The sequence below is a fragment of the Falco punctatus genome (assembly GCF_963210335.1).
Source record: "Falco punctatus genome assembly, chromosome: 14".
Classification (NCBI taxonomy): Eukaryota; Metazoa; Chordata; class Aves; order Falconiformes; family Falconidae; genus Falco; species Falco punctatus.
This window is the reverse complement of record NC_137594.1, coordinates 19,465,372-19,482,775: the sequence shown is the minus strand read 5'-3', so window position 1 is coordinate 19,482,775 and position 17,404 is coordinate 19,465,372. Positions and strand designations below refer to the sequence as shown.

General features: G+C 38.3%; 1 protein-coding gene across 1 annotated transcript in view; it reads left to right on the top strand.

The window, feature by feature from the left end:
* Positions 1-17,404, top strand: part of LOC308053505 (uncharacterized protein) — a 480,417-nt gene that overhangs the window by 203,572 nt on the left and 259,441 nt on the right. Inside the window, exon 3 of the mRNA XM_080364796.1 lies at positions 7,085-7,151. Coding sequence (XP_080220922.1) covers positions 7,141-7,151 — 11 coding nt within the window. The 5' untranslated portion in view covers positions 7,085-7,140. The remainder of the gene's footprint in view (positions 1-7,084; positions 7,152-17,404) is intronic.

The following is a 17,404-nucleotide window of genomic DNA, read 5'->3' as shown; positions in this document are numbered from 1 at the left end:
TGATCCAAATTACTTTCTATTGAAGCGTTCCATTGATGTCAATGGCATTATATGAGCCTCCATATGCAGTATATATGTATGCATCCACAGATTAGAAGGAAACAGTAATGAAGATTTCTGAGGTCTGTGAAACTTGAGCAATTCTGTATTATGAAGTATATATTTCAGTTTGCTACTATATTGGGGTTTACATTATTAATTTGGAAAAACAGCTGTGATTATTAACAAATGAAAGGTGTTTACAAAATAGGCTTGATGCTATACTCTCGTCCATGTGTATATTTTCTTCTGTGTGGCTCCAGGAAGATATATTGCTCTAAGTGTTGCTAAAAAAAACAACAAACAAACAAAAAAAGTCCTGTTTAAATCCTTCTTAAATACCTACTCAGGTTAAGTGAAGAGACTAGAATATGGAATGAGGCCTAATGAAATAGCACTTGAAGAAAAAAAAAAAAAACAGCCCTAGCAGTATTTATTACTTTCCTTGTAGTTCAAGTTTGATTTTAAACATATTTAGGAAGAAATAAAAATTTTTTAATGCCGAAACATTAAAATGCTTTTAAAAGTCAAAAGTTAGGTCACATTTCTTTCCAGTCTCTCAGTGAAGAAGTTTCCACTTCATCTGGGTATTTTCTCGTTGGCTTTTCTTTGTTATCATCTTTGTTGTTTCTGTTTGGTGTGTTAGTTAACACAACCTCTCCTCCTGTGTAAAGGACATGTTAACCTTCCATATTTGAAGAAAAGCAATTGGAGTGGAGGTGGTAAAACGGGTTTAAAGAAAGTATAGTGCAGAGATGGAATAAAATCATCGTATTTCAGTCTGACCTTGCTATTGCAGCTGCAAAAGCTCCATCTATATGTAATACATATAGTGGAAATTATTTAAAGGGTGTAAGTCACCATCTTAATAGGTGAAGGCAGTTCTGTGAGAGGCTCAGGTGAAGCAGGGCCAGTCTGTAACAATATGTAGTTCCTTGTCTGAGTCAGAGCAGGGAGTAGCGACAGTGTGCAGCTGTGCATGTATGGTGCCAGAGCTCCTTTGTCTCCCAGTACTTCCCAGATAAAATATATAATAAGGAAACTCATGCAGTTGTTGACCTTTAAATGTATATTATAGCCTTTCATTTCATGGTTTTAAATAGCTATTTTCTTATTATAATTTAATAAATGTTATGCCTACAAACCTGGAAAAATTGGCTTGTTCCATCAATTTCGAAGGAACATAAAGTACACTCTGTACTCTGTTGTAAAAGTTTTATTAAACTTGATAGCATTTAAAATAGTCTTTGAGAATTGCTGACACAATGATTCTAGGTTCTTCTTGGCTTGTATATAGCCCTAGCAGTGCTTGCAACAAGAAACTTATTTGCTGAACTTGTAATTATTACTGTAGTCACACCAGTCTCTGGCCGTAATGCCTTTCTAGGTCTCAGTGCATTAGATTCAAGGGAAGGGTAAAGATCATCTCAGGGAAGAGTTTGCCCTGGGGGATTTCAAGTGAGCAGATAAGAACATTTAAACTGTTCTGCAGCTGTTGAATGACAGGCATATTTTGTAGGGAAGCCTGGAGTGGTGCTGGGACGGATGCATTGATATAAAAGACAAGTCAGACTCAAGCTGTCAGCTAAGCCCATCTGTAAAGTAAGATGAATAGACCTTTGGATATCTTCTTGTATTAATGCGTATTGTAGAAAAGAAATAACTAGTAACACTGCGGAGGAGTGGATCCTCATCTAATAACCTAAATTCAGTGTGAGAGTTGCAAATGGCAATCCATATATGACTAAGGAAAGCTAGTTTTTGGGAATGAGCATTGCACTTGGATAAATATTCATGTCAAAGCAGAAGAAATTTGAAATTTGCATAAGTTGTGACAGTGACTCTAGCCTAAAAATATCCTTTCTTTTTAGTGGTTTCTAGTACTTGCCTTGCTATGTACTGTCTTGGTGCTGCAGGAACTCTGCTAAAGCCTGTAAGGGTTAACGTGACTGACCAAAAAACGTAAATGCAGCTGGTTTTGGGGGTCTGTAAGGCCTCAGTCAATAAATTTTACTATAAGAAAGGAGTAAAATGCTGGTAAGCCCTTTCCTCAGAAATTACCCAGTGGTAAATCAGGGCTGGGGAATGTCCCTTTTCTGACTGAAAGGACATCTAATCTAGAGAAGTTTTTTTTATGAAGCTTCTATACTGATCTTTACGGGTAAAAATAGTACCTGCACTGGGAGGGGCAGGGAGACCCTCAAGGCAATTTTTTGTAATTTGAACTGCTATTAATTTTTGTGGCATCTTCTCTAAGCTTCTACTAAACTAGGAATCAAGCCCTTTAATACTTGCTATGATACAAATATTTTATCTTAAGAAGGCAGTGATGAAAGAGGAGACACAGCGATATTCATTGCTGAGGAATTTCTAAAGAATGGAATTTCCATCATGGCTGCCTTTGAGCCATTCTCTGTTAAGAAAATTGTTTTAAAAGCCCGGCTATAATCAGTAGTTAGGCAATATGAGATAAAAATATGCATTAGAAAACCATGCTTATGATTGGCATCATTTTTAAACCATCTTTTTACCTTGGACATGTGGGACATGGGGCTCATAATGGAAATGCTTGAGATTTTGAGAGTCCTGCTGCAGTCCATCCAAGCCAAGTAGCATAACTCGATGATTGATGGAATTTTGGGGGTGGAAAGAAGAGTGGAAGATGGCTTTTAACTATAGCCCTGTGGTAACATATCTCTGCGTGGTGATACAGCACTCAAGGGGATGCTAAAAAAACCCTGAATTAATAAAACTGTGTGAGGTGAGAAAAGCCTTGTTGTAACAAACCAACAAAAGCATTGTCAGGGGCAAGGAAGAGAAGAAAACCCCGAGACCTCATCTCTACTTTGCTGACAGAGCGTAGTAGTCAGCCAAATGGTCATGTATTCTGTGCATTCTTTATATTTTTCATTTGTTTTCTTGGTTAGCGTACAACAAAGAACAGCAGTGATGGACAGAGCCACAAACCCACAATGACTGTATATATTACAAAAATACGGACAGTGCTTACAGGAAAGTGACACAGCAGATTTAAAACGTGTGGTAACGTTAAAAATGTCTCTGTTTATTCTGGTTCCCACACTTTCAGGAGTTACAGGCATATGCTTTTCCCTTGGCATGAATCTGACAGAGCACTTAGTGCCTACTGAAGGCTAAGTCAAGTATAGCAGCAGGGCCAGGCCCTGAGGCCTAAGTAGCAGACTTCATCATCCATCATCCCCTGACAGATGATTTTCTGCCTCTCTATTACATAGGGAGAAAATGTTCACACAATGCACAGTAAATACAGATCCAAGGAGGGGGAATCTCCTGTTCTTACCTGTGACCAAATTGTCATTGTTATTAAAAGCATTTAGTTCGCTTACATAAGGAAAAAGGTCAGGGAACCAACATTAAATTTAAGAGGTAACAAGGAATCAGAGCTGCGCAATTTCCTGTAATCTTGTTTCCTTGGAGCACACAATGCTGGGTGTTTTTGTAAAAAAGCAAAACAGAGAAAGAAAGAAGTGGAAGCTGTGTGTTAGTTTAGCTAAATAAAAGTTTCTGTATTTTTATGGACAGAAAGAAATTCTGTGTGTGTGTGAAACCGTTGGTAGTTTGAAGTACCCTGCGTGAGATGAGTATATTTTGGATATTGGTGCTTTTACCTGTATCTCTGCCATGCTGTGTTTGGGAAGGGTTGGGGCTGTGGTGGTAACTGGGCCGGGTGGGTTTTATGGAAGAGTGTGAAGGGGTGAGATACCAAATACTCACTGTCTCTGAGTTTACTTAGGTGGGAACAAATATCAGTATAGGGGGGTACCCTTTGTAATCTGCTGCACTTGAAACACAGAGAGGACCCGAGGTGAGAAACAGGAAGGTGGCATGCGCAGATTAGAGAGGAGCTGCCTCAGTTGCTGGAGTTGTTGGAGTGGTCCAGCCAGAGGTGTGGCAACTCGCTGAAAACATTCTCAGCTGAAACAGCCTAAAGATTTCTTTTTCTATGGATTTGCTTATTCATACAATGTATGCAGGAAGTGATGGCCTGGAGTTTGAGGCTGATGCAAGATTTGGTGAGTTATACAAATCTGGTAGAAATATATCTAATTTGTTATCATCTCCGGCCTGTGAGCCCCCTGAAATGGTATGTCACTTGAGAATATTTACAGGTCTCTGTTTCCAACTGAAGAACATATTTCTATATAGTTTTTACTACTTTGCCTTCTTTTGGGCTTCAGAGGCCCTTAGCACAAGCTGTGTCTATGCTGTCAGAGCTTTGCCATTGCTTTGCCCTGGCAAAAAGCACAGAACTAGCTACTGCTGTGCAGGCTTATTAACAGTAGACATCACAAAAGTGTTTGGATCCAACCCTCACCACCTCTGCATTATATATTCACCTCACAGGGCAAAAATACTTTCAAAACTATTAAGTCTTATTGAATTTTGACAAAGGAATCATCTAAGAACCCACTGTGATGATGACAGTGGTTTTTGGACATTGAAGAAAAATGTTTCTCTGAGAAATTCTTACATCATCTCTAGGTACTTCTATATGCAGCCACTAGGTAGCCTGAATAAATGCATACTTACTGAGGTGTAGTATTGACACTATGGTAAATGGAAGGGATTGTCTGGCATTTACTGTGTATGTTACAGAAAATTCAGATCAGCTCCATACTTGTTTTTCCTATCAAGGTCATCCAAACCACTAAAAAGTCGTGAACTGCGGAAGGAAGTTCTAAGAGTTCTCATGTGGTCATTGCTAGAGAAATCATTTCCTTTAGTATCCATATGTTCAGCATCTTTGCCTTGTTCTATCTCTGGTAAAGTTGTGGCATTGCTTTTAAGGGAGAAGAAGAGACAAAAACTTTCAGATAAAACTTTTTGAGTAACCTATTTGAAAATTGCCTTGTTGAATCATTACACTGAGCAGAATGCTTGTTTTGCTATGGTTATGGAAACAAGTAAGAAATTCTGCTTCTCTCTTCCTTCATAACTACTTTTTCCAGCTGAGGCTGAAGAGGTTATTTCTTTGTTGTCTTACCTTTCCAACCAATGTGCAAAGTTCATGAAAGGAGATCCCCCATTTGAAGTGATATTTCCTAAGTCTCAGCTACAGCCAAGTAAATTAAAATACTAATTGTAAACCCAAACTCTGCCAAATATGGTGCTTTGGTCCCATCCTAGAGTGTGACATAGAAAATACTCCGCTTTTTTGAGCACTGTTAATAGACTCCAGCTGGCTGTTTTTAAATGTGTGGCATTCACAGATGCTGCCTTTTTTTACTTTCATATCTGCTAAACTCTGGTGGACTAAACACATGCCAGCAATGCCAAAGTATATAACACAAACAGATCTCACTGACTTCCATAGGTGTGTTTGTTTTTTAATAGCATGGGATGCATTGAACCCACGTTATGTGTTTCTGCTGTGATTAGAAGGAAACATGGGTCTCAATTTGATTGTGAACCCAATAGTCCTCCTTGTAGTTTCTTCTTTTTTCACCTCAATTTATCAGCTCGTTATAGGTGTTGCAGTTGTTATGATCCAAAATCTCATTAGGAATATGTATGCATGTGGTGCCTGGTGTCCAAGTCTCTAACACAACTGATTACTAGGTGGCCCTAACCTGATCCGAGTCAGCCCAATTTTGAGCATGGATGACCCCGGAGGTTTCTTTTGGCCTGTTATTTTAAGATTCTGTGATTCTGTGTTTGGTTTCCGTGTGTACAGTATTCAGCTAACAAGATCTCATACAGGCAGGCTGGTTTTGTCCATAAAAATGCAATGGCCTTGGGGTATGTTGATCCACCCAAGTTTCTTCTTGGCAAGAGGAGCCCAACCTCTGGTTCCCGTTTTGCTTGCTTTTATAGCTGTTTCTGGGTCTGGTATGGGGTTCTGCCATGATGCAGAGGATTACTTTTCTGGGTAGGTACTCATTGCTTCTGTGGTTGAGTAGTTGGCTCAGTAAAACAGATGACTAGATGCTTTGAAGAAGCTTGCTGCGTGTGCTGGCGTGTTAGGCAGGCATAATAATAATGTAGGTCTTGCTACACTGCCTTGTGGCATGCTTGTTTGTGAGCTCAGGCGATTCCTGGCAGGAGTGATTCTGAGCATTGGGTCATCCAGAGAGAGCTGAGAGAATAAGCTGGGCTACAGACAGGACCCATGTTAGTGTGTTTTGTATATAGCTGTTCACATGCTGAGCAGAGTGAAAGAGTGATTTAGAGACAGCTGTATAGCATTCATCGGTGCTCTGATGTCTGAAGCTGGAGATTAAATTTCTGTGTAAAGGAGAACCCCCAAGACAGAGGTAGAAAGATTATGGTTTAAAGCAGGCTGATGGTCAGTAATTAATCCTTGCTGAAGAGTTTTCTGTGCTGCCATGCACTGACCTTCTGTAGCCTTAGCTGTGATTGCAACTGGTTTGAAATGTTTTATCTTTGCAGCTTTAGAAAAAAGCCTTTCTATAAATCAGAATTTTTGTAATAGTTTCCAACTAAAAGGCCTCATGTGCAGGCACAGCCACGTACCCTTTCACAAATGCAGAAAACCCCAACAGCTAAGGCCCAAAAGATGCAAGGAGCCCTTTCCGGAGAGCGGATGGTCAGAAGGAAAGGAATGTTCTTGGCAGTGGTAGAAAGAGAAGTCTAAAACACCTTTGCTTTGTATTTTCTTTTGCCTGTTTTATGCTTGTAATGAAACAGGAAAGTCTTGGTAATCCAGTACCTAACTGTGGTCACTGTGATGTAATTCAACTAATCTAATAAAAAATCTAAAGCTTGAAGCTTGGGGATGTGAAACCTTCTAGATTAAAGGACATAGGGATAGAGGTTTTGGTCAAGAAGGACCATTTCATAACCAAAAAGTCATTGTACTTGCAAATGACTACTGTTGTGACTAATTATTATCATACTTTTGGGGGGAAAGACAGTTGTTCAGTGAATGTATTTTTTTTATTCTTTTCTCCTCTGTTCCTCCAGTGAAGTTACGCTTTTTCATTCACTGGCAAAGATGAAAGTATCACTCATTGAACACTCAACAAGTTTGGTTTAATTTTCCTAGGTTTCTGAGAGGAGAGCCAGAAATCAGACTTGGAGTCTGTTGCTGCTAATCAAATCATGACAGAAAGGTAAGAAACTGTCTCTTCTTTTTTCCTAGAGTTTGGGCTTTGTCCCTTCTGCTCCTGCTGCTCACAGTTATATTTCCAAAACTTTGCATGTCATCTCATAGGCAGACTTTCCTGGAATTTAAATTTGATCCATGATTTTTTTTCTGAAAGGAAAAAGGTTCAACCAGCTTTTGTGACTAGCGGAAACTGGAGAAAGATCTCTGTGAAAGGCACATTCAGTTACTACTGCACGAAAGACTTGGGGTGAGGCCAGCAAGACCATTTGTGCAAGAAGATAGGAGGTTCACACATGGGTTTTATACAACTTTGTTGGGAGCATTCAAACCGTGGTTTCATTCTGGGATTAGTGTCTGGTGTCAGGTTTTATATTACATGTTCTACCATAATGAGTTGCAACAGGATGAGCAAAAATGGACAGGCAATCCCACCTCCAGATTTCCCAGCCCTGTCACTTTTAGCATTGTAATTTTACTTTTTTACTTTTCTTTATCTTTGGCTTATTAGCACAAATATTCCTGAGGACAGTCCACATCAGCTATTTATGTTCATAGACCTATTCCTATTTGTTCCAGCAATCTCAGCCAAGAACATCTCAGAATTGACATTTTTAAAAAGCTTTTGTTTATGGGAAATTTTACACGTTGGATTTTCCAAACACTCAGCTGGGGAGTGATCACTGCAAACATCTGAGAATACTTTAGCTCTTCTAATTCTCTTATGATGTCTTACTAATACCCAAAGAGGGAACAACTGCTTGTTTTATAAACTAGTCTGCCAGGTTTCTTCAAAAGTTGTTAACAGTCCCAAATTTTCTAAGCAGATATTTGTATCTTAAATACATTTTGGTTTGCTCCTCCCTAGCTAAAGCTAATATTTTCCCTTTGTGGCATGTGTCAGGACTAGCTTTTTCAAGCCTAAAAGGTCTATTGTTGGGAAGTTTTAAATGGAACACAAGCTAAATGCAAGTCTTCTGCATAGGAGTGAATTTTGCCCTGCTTCAGTCTCTCCTCCTTAAGTATATGTAGATGTAGACTGATCACCAAAATTGCAATTCAACTTTGTCTTTTAGTTCTGGTTAAAATAAATGCTACTGAATTTTAAAAGTTCAAATGTTCATTGAAATGCATACAGCACTGCCCCTGGGATAATACCTAAAGTATTTGTCGGTAAGCAATATTAATATACAATTTGCAAAGCAATAACTCGTATCCCAAGTGAAAAGGAAACACCGTGAAGCTAAAAGGTAAATAATAAATACTCATGAACAGGCATTCTGGAAAATCACAATTGGAAGAAGTGGTAAATCCCAAGGTTTTAGTTGTTTTGCTCTTACTTATTAACTTAGGTACAGAGTTTTGCTGTTTTCTGCTGGTGCCCTGGGGGAAAGCTCTGTCACTTTAGATGAAAAAAGAGGTTTTAAAATGTTACCAACATGTTCTGTCCTGTGTGTCCAGACTTAAAAAAAAAAAAAAAAAATAAAATGTGAGGGGAGGGGGGGCATTTTTGGCAAACAATAGAGGCAATAAAGGAGGCTTCTTCCAAATGTTATTGGCAATAATATTATTGATGATAAGAACCTGCTAGATGCTGCAGGAACATAGCAAAACAAAGTATTCATTCCTGTATTACTTCATGGTATGCTGATACTGGTCCCTTGAAATGCGTAGGAAAATGGGGAGGCTTTCTGGGACTAGCAGTTTAGAGCAAGTCTTCCAAACTTCACGATGTCTGCCAAGGACTCCTGGAAAACACAGACGTTTAGAACATATGAAACTGCCCACAGACTTAAAATTAAGCACAGGTAAAAGTGCTTCCTGGAGCTTTGGTTAGGGGACTCATTTTGATCAATGAATAAATCTATGACTCTTAGCAGAGACACTCCAATGCAGGAATGATGCCAGTGTTTTCAATCACAGTGCCTCTGCTGAAATAGTGATTGCTATCTGACCTACCAAGGGAAAGGTGATGTGAGCCAATGTGCTCAGGGAAACCATTGTTCTGATGTTACAATATAGTGAAGTTGCTAGGATATAGAAATGCTGATTGCGACCTACCCTCAGAACAATACCACGATGGTTGGCTGGGAACCACCCTGAAAGTAGGGAACAAAATTTTACAAGGGATTGAGTTCCAAAAATGGCGAAACAATTCAAATCTAAGACAGCTATCTAACTGGATAAGTAATGTGAAACATCCAGGCTGAACAGAAATAATTGGTGACACATCACTGCAAAGAAAAACTAGTTGAAGAAAGTTTGTAAAAATACCAACAGCAATTAAGGCAAGAGGCCTATAGGCTGAGTAATTGTCTTTAAAACACTGAGTACCATGTGTATTTCTTACTAAGTAAGTCTAAATATTAATGGTAATTTAATGGACAGATTTAAATTTATAGGTAGTAGGAATTTTTCAAAACTATTTTTTAGTAGTGGAAGTGGCTTAGATAATGCAATATCCATGTATGATTAAACCAGTAAAATCTTGATAAATTCAGCCCAACCATTATACTTCATTAATAAATAGAAATACTTATAGACTTAGCTACTAAAGGTGTGGTAGCCTTACAGGCTGAATTTGTACTAAGGAAGGGGAGAATCTTAAGGAGAGGCGTGCCATCCCAAAATTTTACAAAACAGCAAGAATCTCCTAAGTACTTCAGCACTTCAAAACATTGAGGTGAGGGCTAGATGGGACAGTGATGAGTTGGGAAAAAGAACTCAACTTTATCGATAAAGTCTGTCCAGGGGGATGGATGGATGGACTAAGGCAGCTGTGGCTTTAATGGAAAGCAACAGAATTTGGTGGGGTTTGCATCTTTCAGTCTAAAAGTTGGAATTTTGAGGAGAGGGCTTGCATTGCTTGTATCTACAAAAAACACTGCCCACTTTGTGTTTTTCTGGGTTGGTGCATGGATTAGCACGTCTTTTTTGTATGTTGAGCTCAGGTGTTTATGTGGATATGCTAAGTCTTACCAACTGGTACTTTAAATACAAATTGTGCTGTTTGTTCTGCAAACATCCATACATGGGTACACAGGAGTAGTCCCACTGAAGAGTAGAGAGTATTTATGTACCTTGAGGGACAAGGTCTGTTATCAGCTCACTCTGCGAGCTGAGCCCTCAGCACTTGTGTTTTAGGAAAATATACCATGGCTCAGAAGGTAGTTCCTATCATTCCTGAGCCAAATTCAGTGGCTTGCTCACAGCATTGCCGCTGTGTTGAGAAAGATTACCTTGGTAGGGCCACAGTGTTAATATTTGGCTTTCTAAGCACAATTACTTCATTATCGTGTGGACTGAGTATAATACAGCATGAAAAAAATCCAGTACTTGTACACTAGAAATAGAAGTATACTAGTGTTTTGAATAAGAGACTTCTCAAAAATATTTCCACCTTACTGGCTTCTCCAAGTCAAGAAAGGAAAATAGTTTTAAGACAGTGAAACAAAATTCTCTTCCCAGCCGCAGTATTTCCTGGAAGAGAAAAACTATCAATATGCATAAAGTAGGGAACATGCTACAAGGCTGGCCAAGCCTGCCTCCTGTGGATAGTTAATCTACGGCTATAAAATTATATTGTTCTTTGTATTAGTCTTAAATGAGTTGTACATATGTCCATTGTTGTCAGCTTAGAAAGTACAGTTGTGAAACCTTGGTTCCAAATGCTTAAACATTTTGTCATATGAAAAGAACTGAAAGCAGCCCAGTTTCTTCAACAATTGCATTAAGCCCTAGATGGCTAGGTTAGAAAGAAGTCTTCGCTAAGCATTCTTCACAGGGAAGCTGTAGGAAAATATATTTTTAAAACTGTTTAACTCTTGCTGTTCTGTCTGCATATTGTTTGGGAAGAAGACTTCTGTCTACATTGGTATTATTGTGGGTGCTAAAATTAGGTGAGTAATCACTGACTGACTTTATATAAGCACCTACAGCCTCCTTTCAGCAAATGATTGAAGTATTTGAGTTGGTTTAAGGATGGGCTAAAGTATACAATCAATGTGAGTTCTTTGAAACTGGGTGTTATATCTAATAAGGAGTTCTCTGTTAATCCAGAATCTGGCAGTACAATGAGCCATGTTAATAGTAAGGTCTGTGGGAGAGATGAGAGGGCAGAGTCAATATGGTTTGAGGTGCAGGTGACTTGTATTTGTATTAGTTCCCCTCCAGGTGACTTTGTTTTTCCTTCTGTGAATTCTGTCCTTTGCACTGGCTTTTCTTAGGAGCAGGGAGTTTGAAGAGAAGTCCTTTCAGGAGAAAACACTGCTTGAGTTAAAATATTGCAGAAAATGGGGACATACACCTTGAGTTTTAGATTTGGGGGAATTAATTTTCCCCCCAAGTCTGAGTCAGGCTGAAACCACAAGCACTGGGGGGCCTCAGGGGCTGTGAAGGACAGGTTGTGTGAGAAGTGATTAGGGCTCTGTGAATTGCCAGGCTTCAGCTCCAGAAAAAGTTGGAAGCATCAGAGGCATAAATTTAGTTTGTAGCATCTGATCTTCTCCCATGGAAGTCTCCACAGCACTAGAGCTTGCAGAAGCAGTGGTGAAGCCCAGCTAGCCTGGGTCCAAGGAATGAAACAAGCTCTACTTTGCCACTGACCAGTGCTTGCCTTTGGCTACATCCAGTTTCATCTACTTCCATCTTGCAGGCCACGCAAAGTGGCCTCACCTTGCATTTCCATTAACTGTGCCACGAGGCAGAGAAGGGCACACCTGAAGACACAAGGCACTGTTCTTCGCAAGCAGAATGAGCTTTGTGCTTAGACTCTCTTTACCTACTCTGTAATTTTGCTGCTCATCTGCATGTGTGTAGGTAGTCAAATACTAAAATTGTGTTGTAGCTACATAGTTAAATCACCTGAGTGGAAGGCAGAGTCCCGCAGGAGTGGCATCAGAGCTAGTATGCATGCCTTGCTGGCTGTTAAGGCTCATTTTCAATAAAGTTCCTACACCTGTTAGGCTTATGGCTTCAGGTTATGCCTGGCAGGTGTGATCTCTTTTTCCACAGCTGCAGCCCCTTTCTAATCTTGTAACGGTTTTAAGGCACAATTAGTGGTTTGACTCCTTTAAACCAGCTAAAAGGTCTTGTCCTAGGAGAAGTAAACAGTTGCATTCAAATTCAGGCTTCTTTCCCATTTTTGAGTGGTTTGCATGACTCCAGGTACAGAAGGAACCCTTCTGGACTGAAATTGAGTGATCAATGAACTGGTGAGTGATGAAGAGGCATTGCTTGCTCTTCACAATTTTTATTGTGTTTCTTTACACAGTATTAGTATAGTAGTTCACTAAATATTTTCCATTAAGAGGGGGGATTCTTTTGGAAAGGCAAGGACACTGCATTTTTCCTTTCCACTTTTGTTCCTGCCTTGTTCTGAAACAGCAGGTATTAAAAAAAAAAAAAAAAAAAAGGCTGTTAAGACTGTGCTGATGCAGTTCAAAAGAATGTAATGTTGATGTATATATTGTGTTTCATCCCATGTTTTAAAGATCTAGTACTAGAACCGAAAGGTCTTGGAGAGAAGTCCCTTGGGAAGCAGCCTTGTTCTCAAGTTTGTTAATTTACAGTTAAGAGGCAAAACCAGGGAAAAATAAAACTGATCACATAATAACAATTAGTGGGAGAGAAAAACATGTGGTGGCTAAGGGTTTTGATTTCAAAACTGGAATACTAGGTTGTCTTCCTAAACTGTTTAGGGGGAAAAAGGCTTAATTTTATTTTTTTCGTTTAAATATGCCTCTTATTCTCTAAATTTTGAATAGTGGTGTATAGTAATATAATGGTCATATTAGAAAATATGTGCATATAGAAAGGGTTGGTGGCTGCAGTGGCATAGGCAGCTCAGTTGTTGTGAGAGGTTAGGACTAGTTGCACACAGTCTAAAGCAGCGGGAGAAAATACCTCCAAAAATGTGAATTTCAAACTTTATAAATGGCTCAGGCATCAGTGGATTAGTATTGCTTCCAGGCTTGTCATGATGAGCCCGGCTTCAATTCCAAATAGCAAATAGCTTTGCATCATAATCAGTCTTTGGCCGGCGTTGTCTTTTCATCTGTGTGCCTCCAGCCCTCGGTGCTGTGAGCCTTCAGGCCTGACAGAGAGTTGTTTCATGTACCACATGGTGGGTAATAACACAGGAGGCCTCCACCTCTCTAAGCTAAAACGGATTCTTTATTAAGAGCGCAAGGGTTCTGCATTTGTAGATTGCACTCGGGCCATGTGCACGCAGAATAGCTTAACTGGTGTCCAAGCTCCAAAAAACGAAAACCAGTGTTCTTTCTTCCGAAGTCTGTGGGGAGATGCTGCAGAAACTGCCTTCACAGGAGTATTTCAGGAGAATGCATGTGCTAGAACAAACAGCTAATAGATGAATAATTTTGAAACTTAGGTGTGCGTGTATACATGTGCATGCATACACGCAACAAAATAACGTTGAAATGGTTGTAGGGAACTCTTTCTGGAGGAAGATATGATTTCCGATATTAAGATTTCTTGTGATTTATTCCAGAGAGTCTTGTTCTGTCACTGTTAAAGACATTGCTGAGCAAGATCAGTAACTGATCTGGCACGTCCCATTCATCTATTTACCTGTGTTGCACAGGAACAGAGGATTTAGGGGAATGAAAAATACTTGCTGCTCAGTGCATGTGTGTTCTCCATTGAAACTAGAAACAGTTTAGCACCTTCGCTCTGCTTGGCTATGTAATTTATTGGCATGGATTCCTAACATCATGCTGGTTTTTTACAAAAAGAAAGACTTTTTCATGTAACAAAATGTAGATAATTGCTTTGACATTTTGGATTAAGAGAGCTCTTTATCTTTCTTAAAAGTGATGATTTTTTTTGTAATTGTATTGTCTTTATTAATACACACATGATGGTTTGTAAAATTGATTCTATCTTCCAAAAAACCTAGCTGGTTAAAAAAGTAGAATAGCTGGGAGTGTAAGGCCAAAACAATGAGTTTGGGGATAGAGAGTCAGCTGATATGACTTTGTTCACATTATTCACTTAGGGAATAAAAATTAATATTTGAAAAATATATTAAAAACCTAAAGCCACCTCATTTTGCTGCTGCTTTTGGCATATTTGCCAAGGGACACAACTGTGTGTTCAGAAAGAAAATTGTTTCTGGTTTGAGATTCTACTAAATAATCCCTAGGTTGATTTAAAGTTTACTCCAAAACCTACACTTTCAAATTTGCCATGTATTTATGATGAAATACTGTGACAAATCTACCAATGCTTACTTTGTGGCATTGGTAGATTTGGGATTTTGGTGTATTAGTGTGTATATCAGCAGCAGTAATAACTGAAGCTCATGGTACAACTTATGATTGAATGCTGAGTTGGTAAATTTATATTTTTTAAAGTTTGCTGTTTTCATGACTGAATGAGGATCTTTTCACATGGAAACAATTGTGTGCAGAAAATTGCTGCAGCAATTTTGGAGGCCATTTCTAATTTACAAATTTTCCCATGCACAGTGTGTCCTTGTTTCTGCCTAAAAACATACTTTAACAGTCAAGTAATATAAATTCTTTAAAAATGGAGTTTTATACGGGAAATACTGATACCATCTTAGCTACATGCGTAGCAATTTCAAAAACGGACCCTCCCATGCATTTACACTGACTTTTCAGTTCTTTTCCTTTTTCTCCAGCTGCAACTGTTTTTTTTTTTTTGATGGTTACTCTTTTTGCCATTGAGTGTTCATGCATTGACAAGAAAATTCTCTGCTGTTTCCTCTTAACAGCAGGTTTTCATGAGTATTAAACCCCAAACTAGTTATGTTGATGAGGGAATATTTGAATCGTTTCATCAAAATTGATACAGTTACTTTCCAATTTCAGGACTTTCTTAATTTAAAATTTCTTCTTTCACATATAATACCTTTTCTCATCTAAATGGTTTTTCTGCCACATTCATCAATTTTTATGGTGCACTGTAAATTGTTCCCAAGTCTTTTGTGGTGATTTAGACAATTTATCTATTAACAAAATTGTAATACAAGAATACAATCATTTTCTGCTGCATGCCTTAAAGTTTTCAAGTAATAATACTTCTCTGTCAAAGATGCTGTGACATTCTAGAAAACAGTTTAAGTAGATACTTTACTGCCAATAATTACGGTGTTTCAGGAGGTTTTCAGTGAAGTCAGGCCCCTAATTAAGCATGGAAAGCAACTTAGTATCTTTCAGAATTATTTAATCTTTGAGCAGAAATCAACTAATTTATTTCTCAGACAAAGTAATTAAAATCCTGCCCATGATTTTAAATATATATTTCCTTCTTGGTTGCACAACTGATTCTCAATGCTTCATTCCTTACTAACTGCATGGTTAAGCTTAATGTATGCATAGGCAAATTCAATTTTGCTGTAGTAATTAGTATGCATTTTGAGGGGGAAAAAAAAGCAGCAGCATGCATAGCAAGGTTTGGTATTATCACATATATTATGCATGTATTGCAAGAAGAGATCACAGATGTAAATAGACCCATTAGCAATATAGATTATTTGCATTATTTTGTAAAGTTCTTTAATTGCACTATAAGAATTTTGAAATGGAGAAAGAATCAAAGGGCAAAACAACATTAGAAAGTTCAGGTAATGCAATGTGAATTCAGAAGTGAAGGAAAAGTGAATTAATTCATGTTTTTAGGAATTGTTCAGAAATCACCTAGCCTATAAAACTCATTTTCACAAGATTTTGCAGAAAGGAAGAGACTTAGAAGAGAAACAGAATTGGACTTTAAGTTAGCAAAGAGAGCTAAGAAATACTAACCCTACAGAGGTTCTGTGGAAATAACATTGTGTGTACGTTCTTGTCAAAACCCAACCAATCATATATTACAGTTGTGAGTTTTTATTTGGTGAAAAAGGTATCTCTTTATTCATCAGTGGTTTTGGTTTAGGGATTCTTAAGGAGGATAGAGGTCATGGAAAATTATGGATTATACACTCAGAGAAATAAGTATATATAGAGGAAGATATAAAATAATACCTAGAGTTTTGGAAGTCATGTAAGGTCCTATCTGTCTAGCAAAGGCAGTTTTTGACTAGTGAGGTGTGTAAAAGGGTTTTCCTTGTATGCAAGTTTTTTTCCTATCTGCATAACACACGGAGTTTTTTCACCTCTGAAACAGCCAGCAGTAACACCACTTAGAGGCTAGACAGACAACCACTCACCTGACCCACAGGAACAATTTCTAATCTACTGACCTCACATTTATTCGAGTATGATCTACTGGCACCAGGAGAATTGCGCTCCCATTGTTCGAGTGAAATACAGTAGGAGTTTCATGGGCAGCAGGAAGGCTGCTGTGGGGTTCCTCCGTCCTGCTGTGGTTCGGATGCGGCAAGCGCATTCCTGGGTCACGTGCAATTGTTCCTACATGTTTGATGATTAATTGACAGTGGCTCTTGAAGATAACTGACTCTGGTAATAATTACTGCCCTGGCTAAATATGTGCTATCACCCCACCATTGTTCTTCAGGGTTTGGAAATAAGTCATATGTTGGATTCAGAATCAATGCAGTCATTTTATGGTTATTTGTGCTTTAATAAAGCTATGGGTAAAGAATTCATTAAGAATCACTTACATTTACATGGCCTTGTCTCTTCTTGACCTGAAAGCTCTTATATAGAGCAAAATGATTAAAGTTCTTGGTTAGGGTAGCAAGACGTGTTGTTCCCTTCATCCAGTGGTGACTCTTTCCAGAGTGTGTGTAAGAAAAAGAAATACTGTATAAAAGGATGCATGATTAATCATACATATTTGTTCATGTTTCAGCATTATCTTCCTTTCTGTGAATATAGTAGCAATGAATAATTTTTAACATCAGAGGATGCAATCAATGAGGATTTTGGCTGACTAAGGATTTCTGGGTTTGCCCTATGAAAAAGCCAGTTGACATTCATTAGAGCTTAAAAAAAAATAAAATTCAATACAACTTTTTTTACTTGAAAGCCCAAAAGTTAAGCTGAAAGATGTGTCATAGAATCATGCCGATGCTGCTGAAATCTTTACATAAAAAACTCAAAATGAATAGTCAGCTTTCTAATTTCACTTCAGGAATGTTGAATGCATTATTTTATATTTCCTGGTCTATGTAATACATGTATGATATAAAGTATATGTTATATTTTAGTACTGTGAAAATTAATACATTGATTTCACATTGAGGAAAGTATATAATGGTATTATAATGATATTAAGTCTTTCGTTTTGTTTTGTTTTTGTCATAGGAAATTC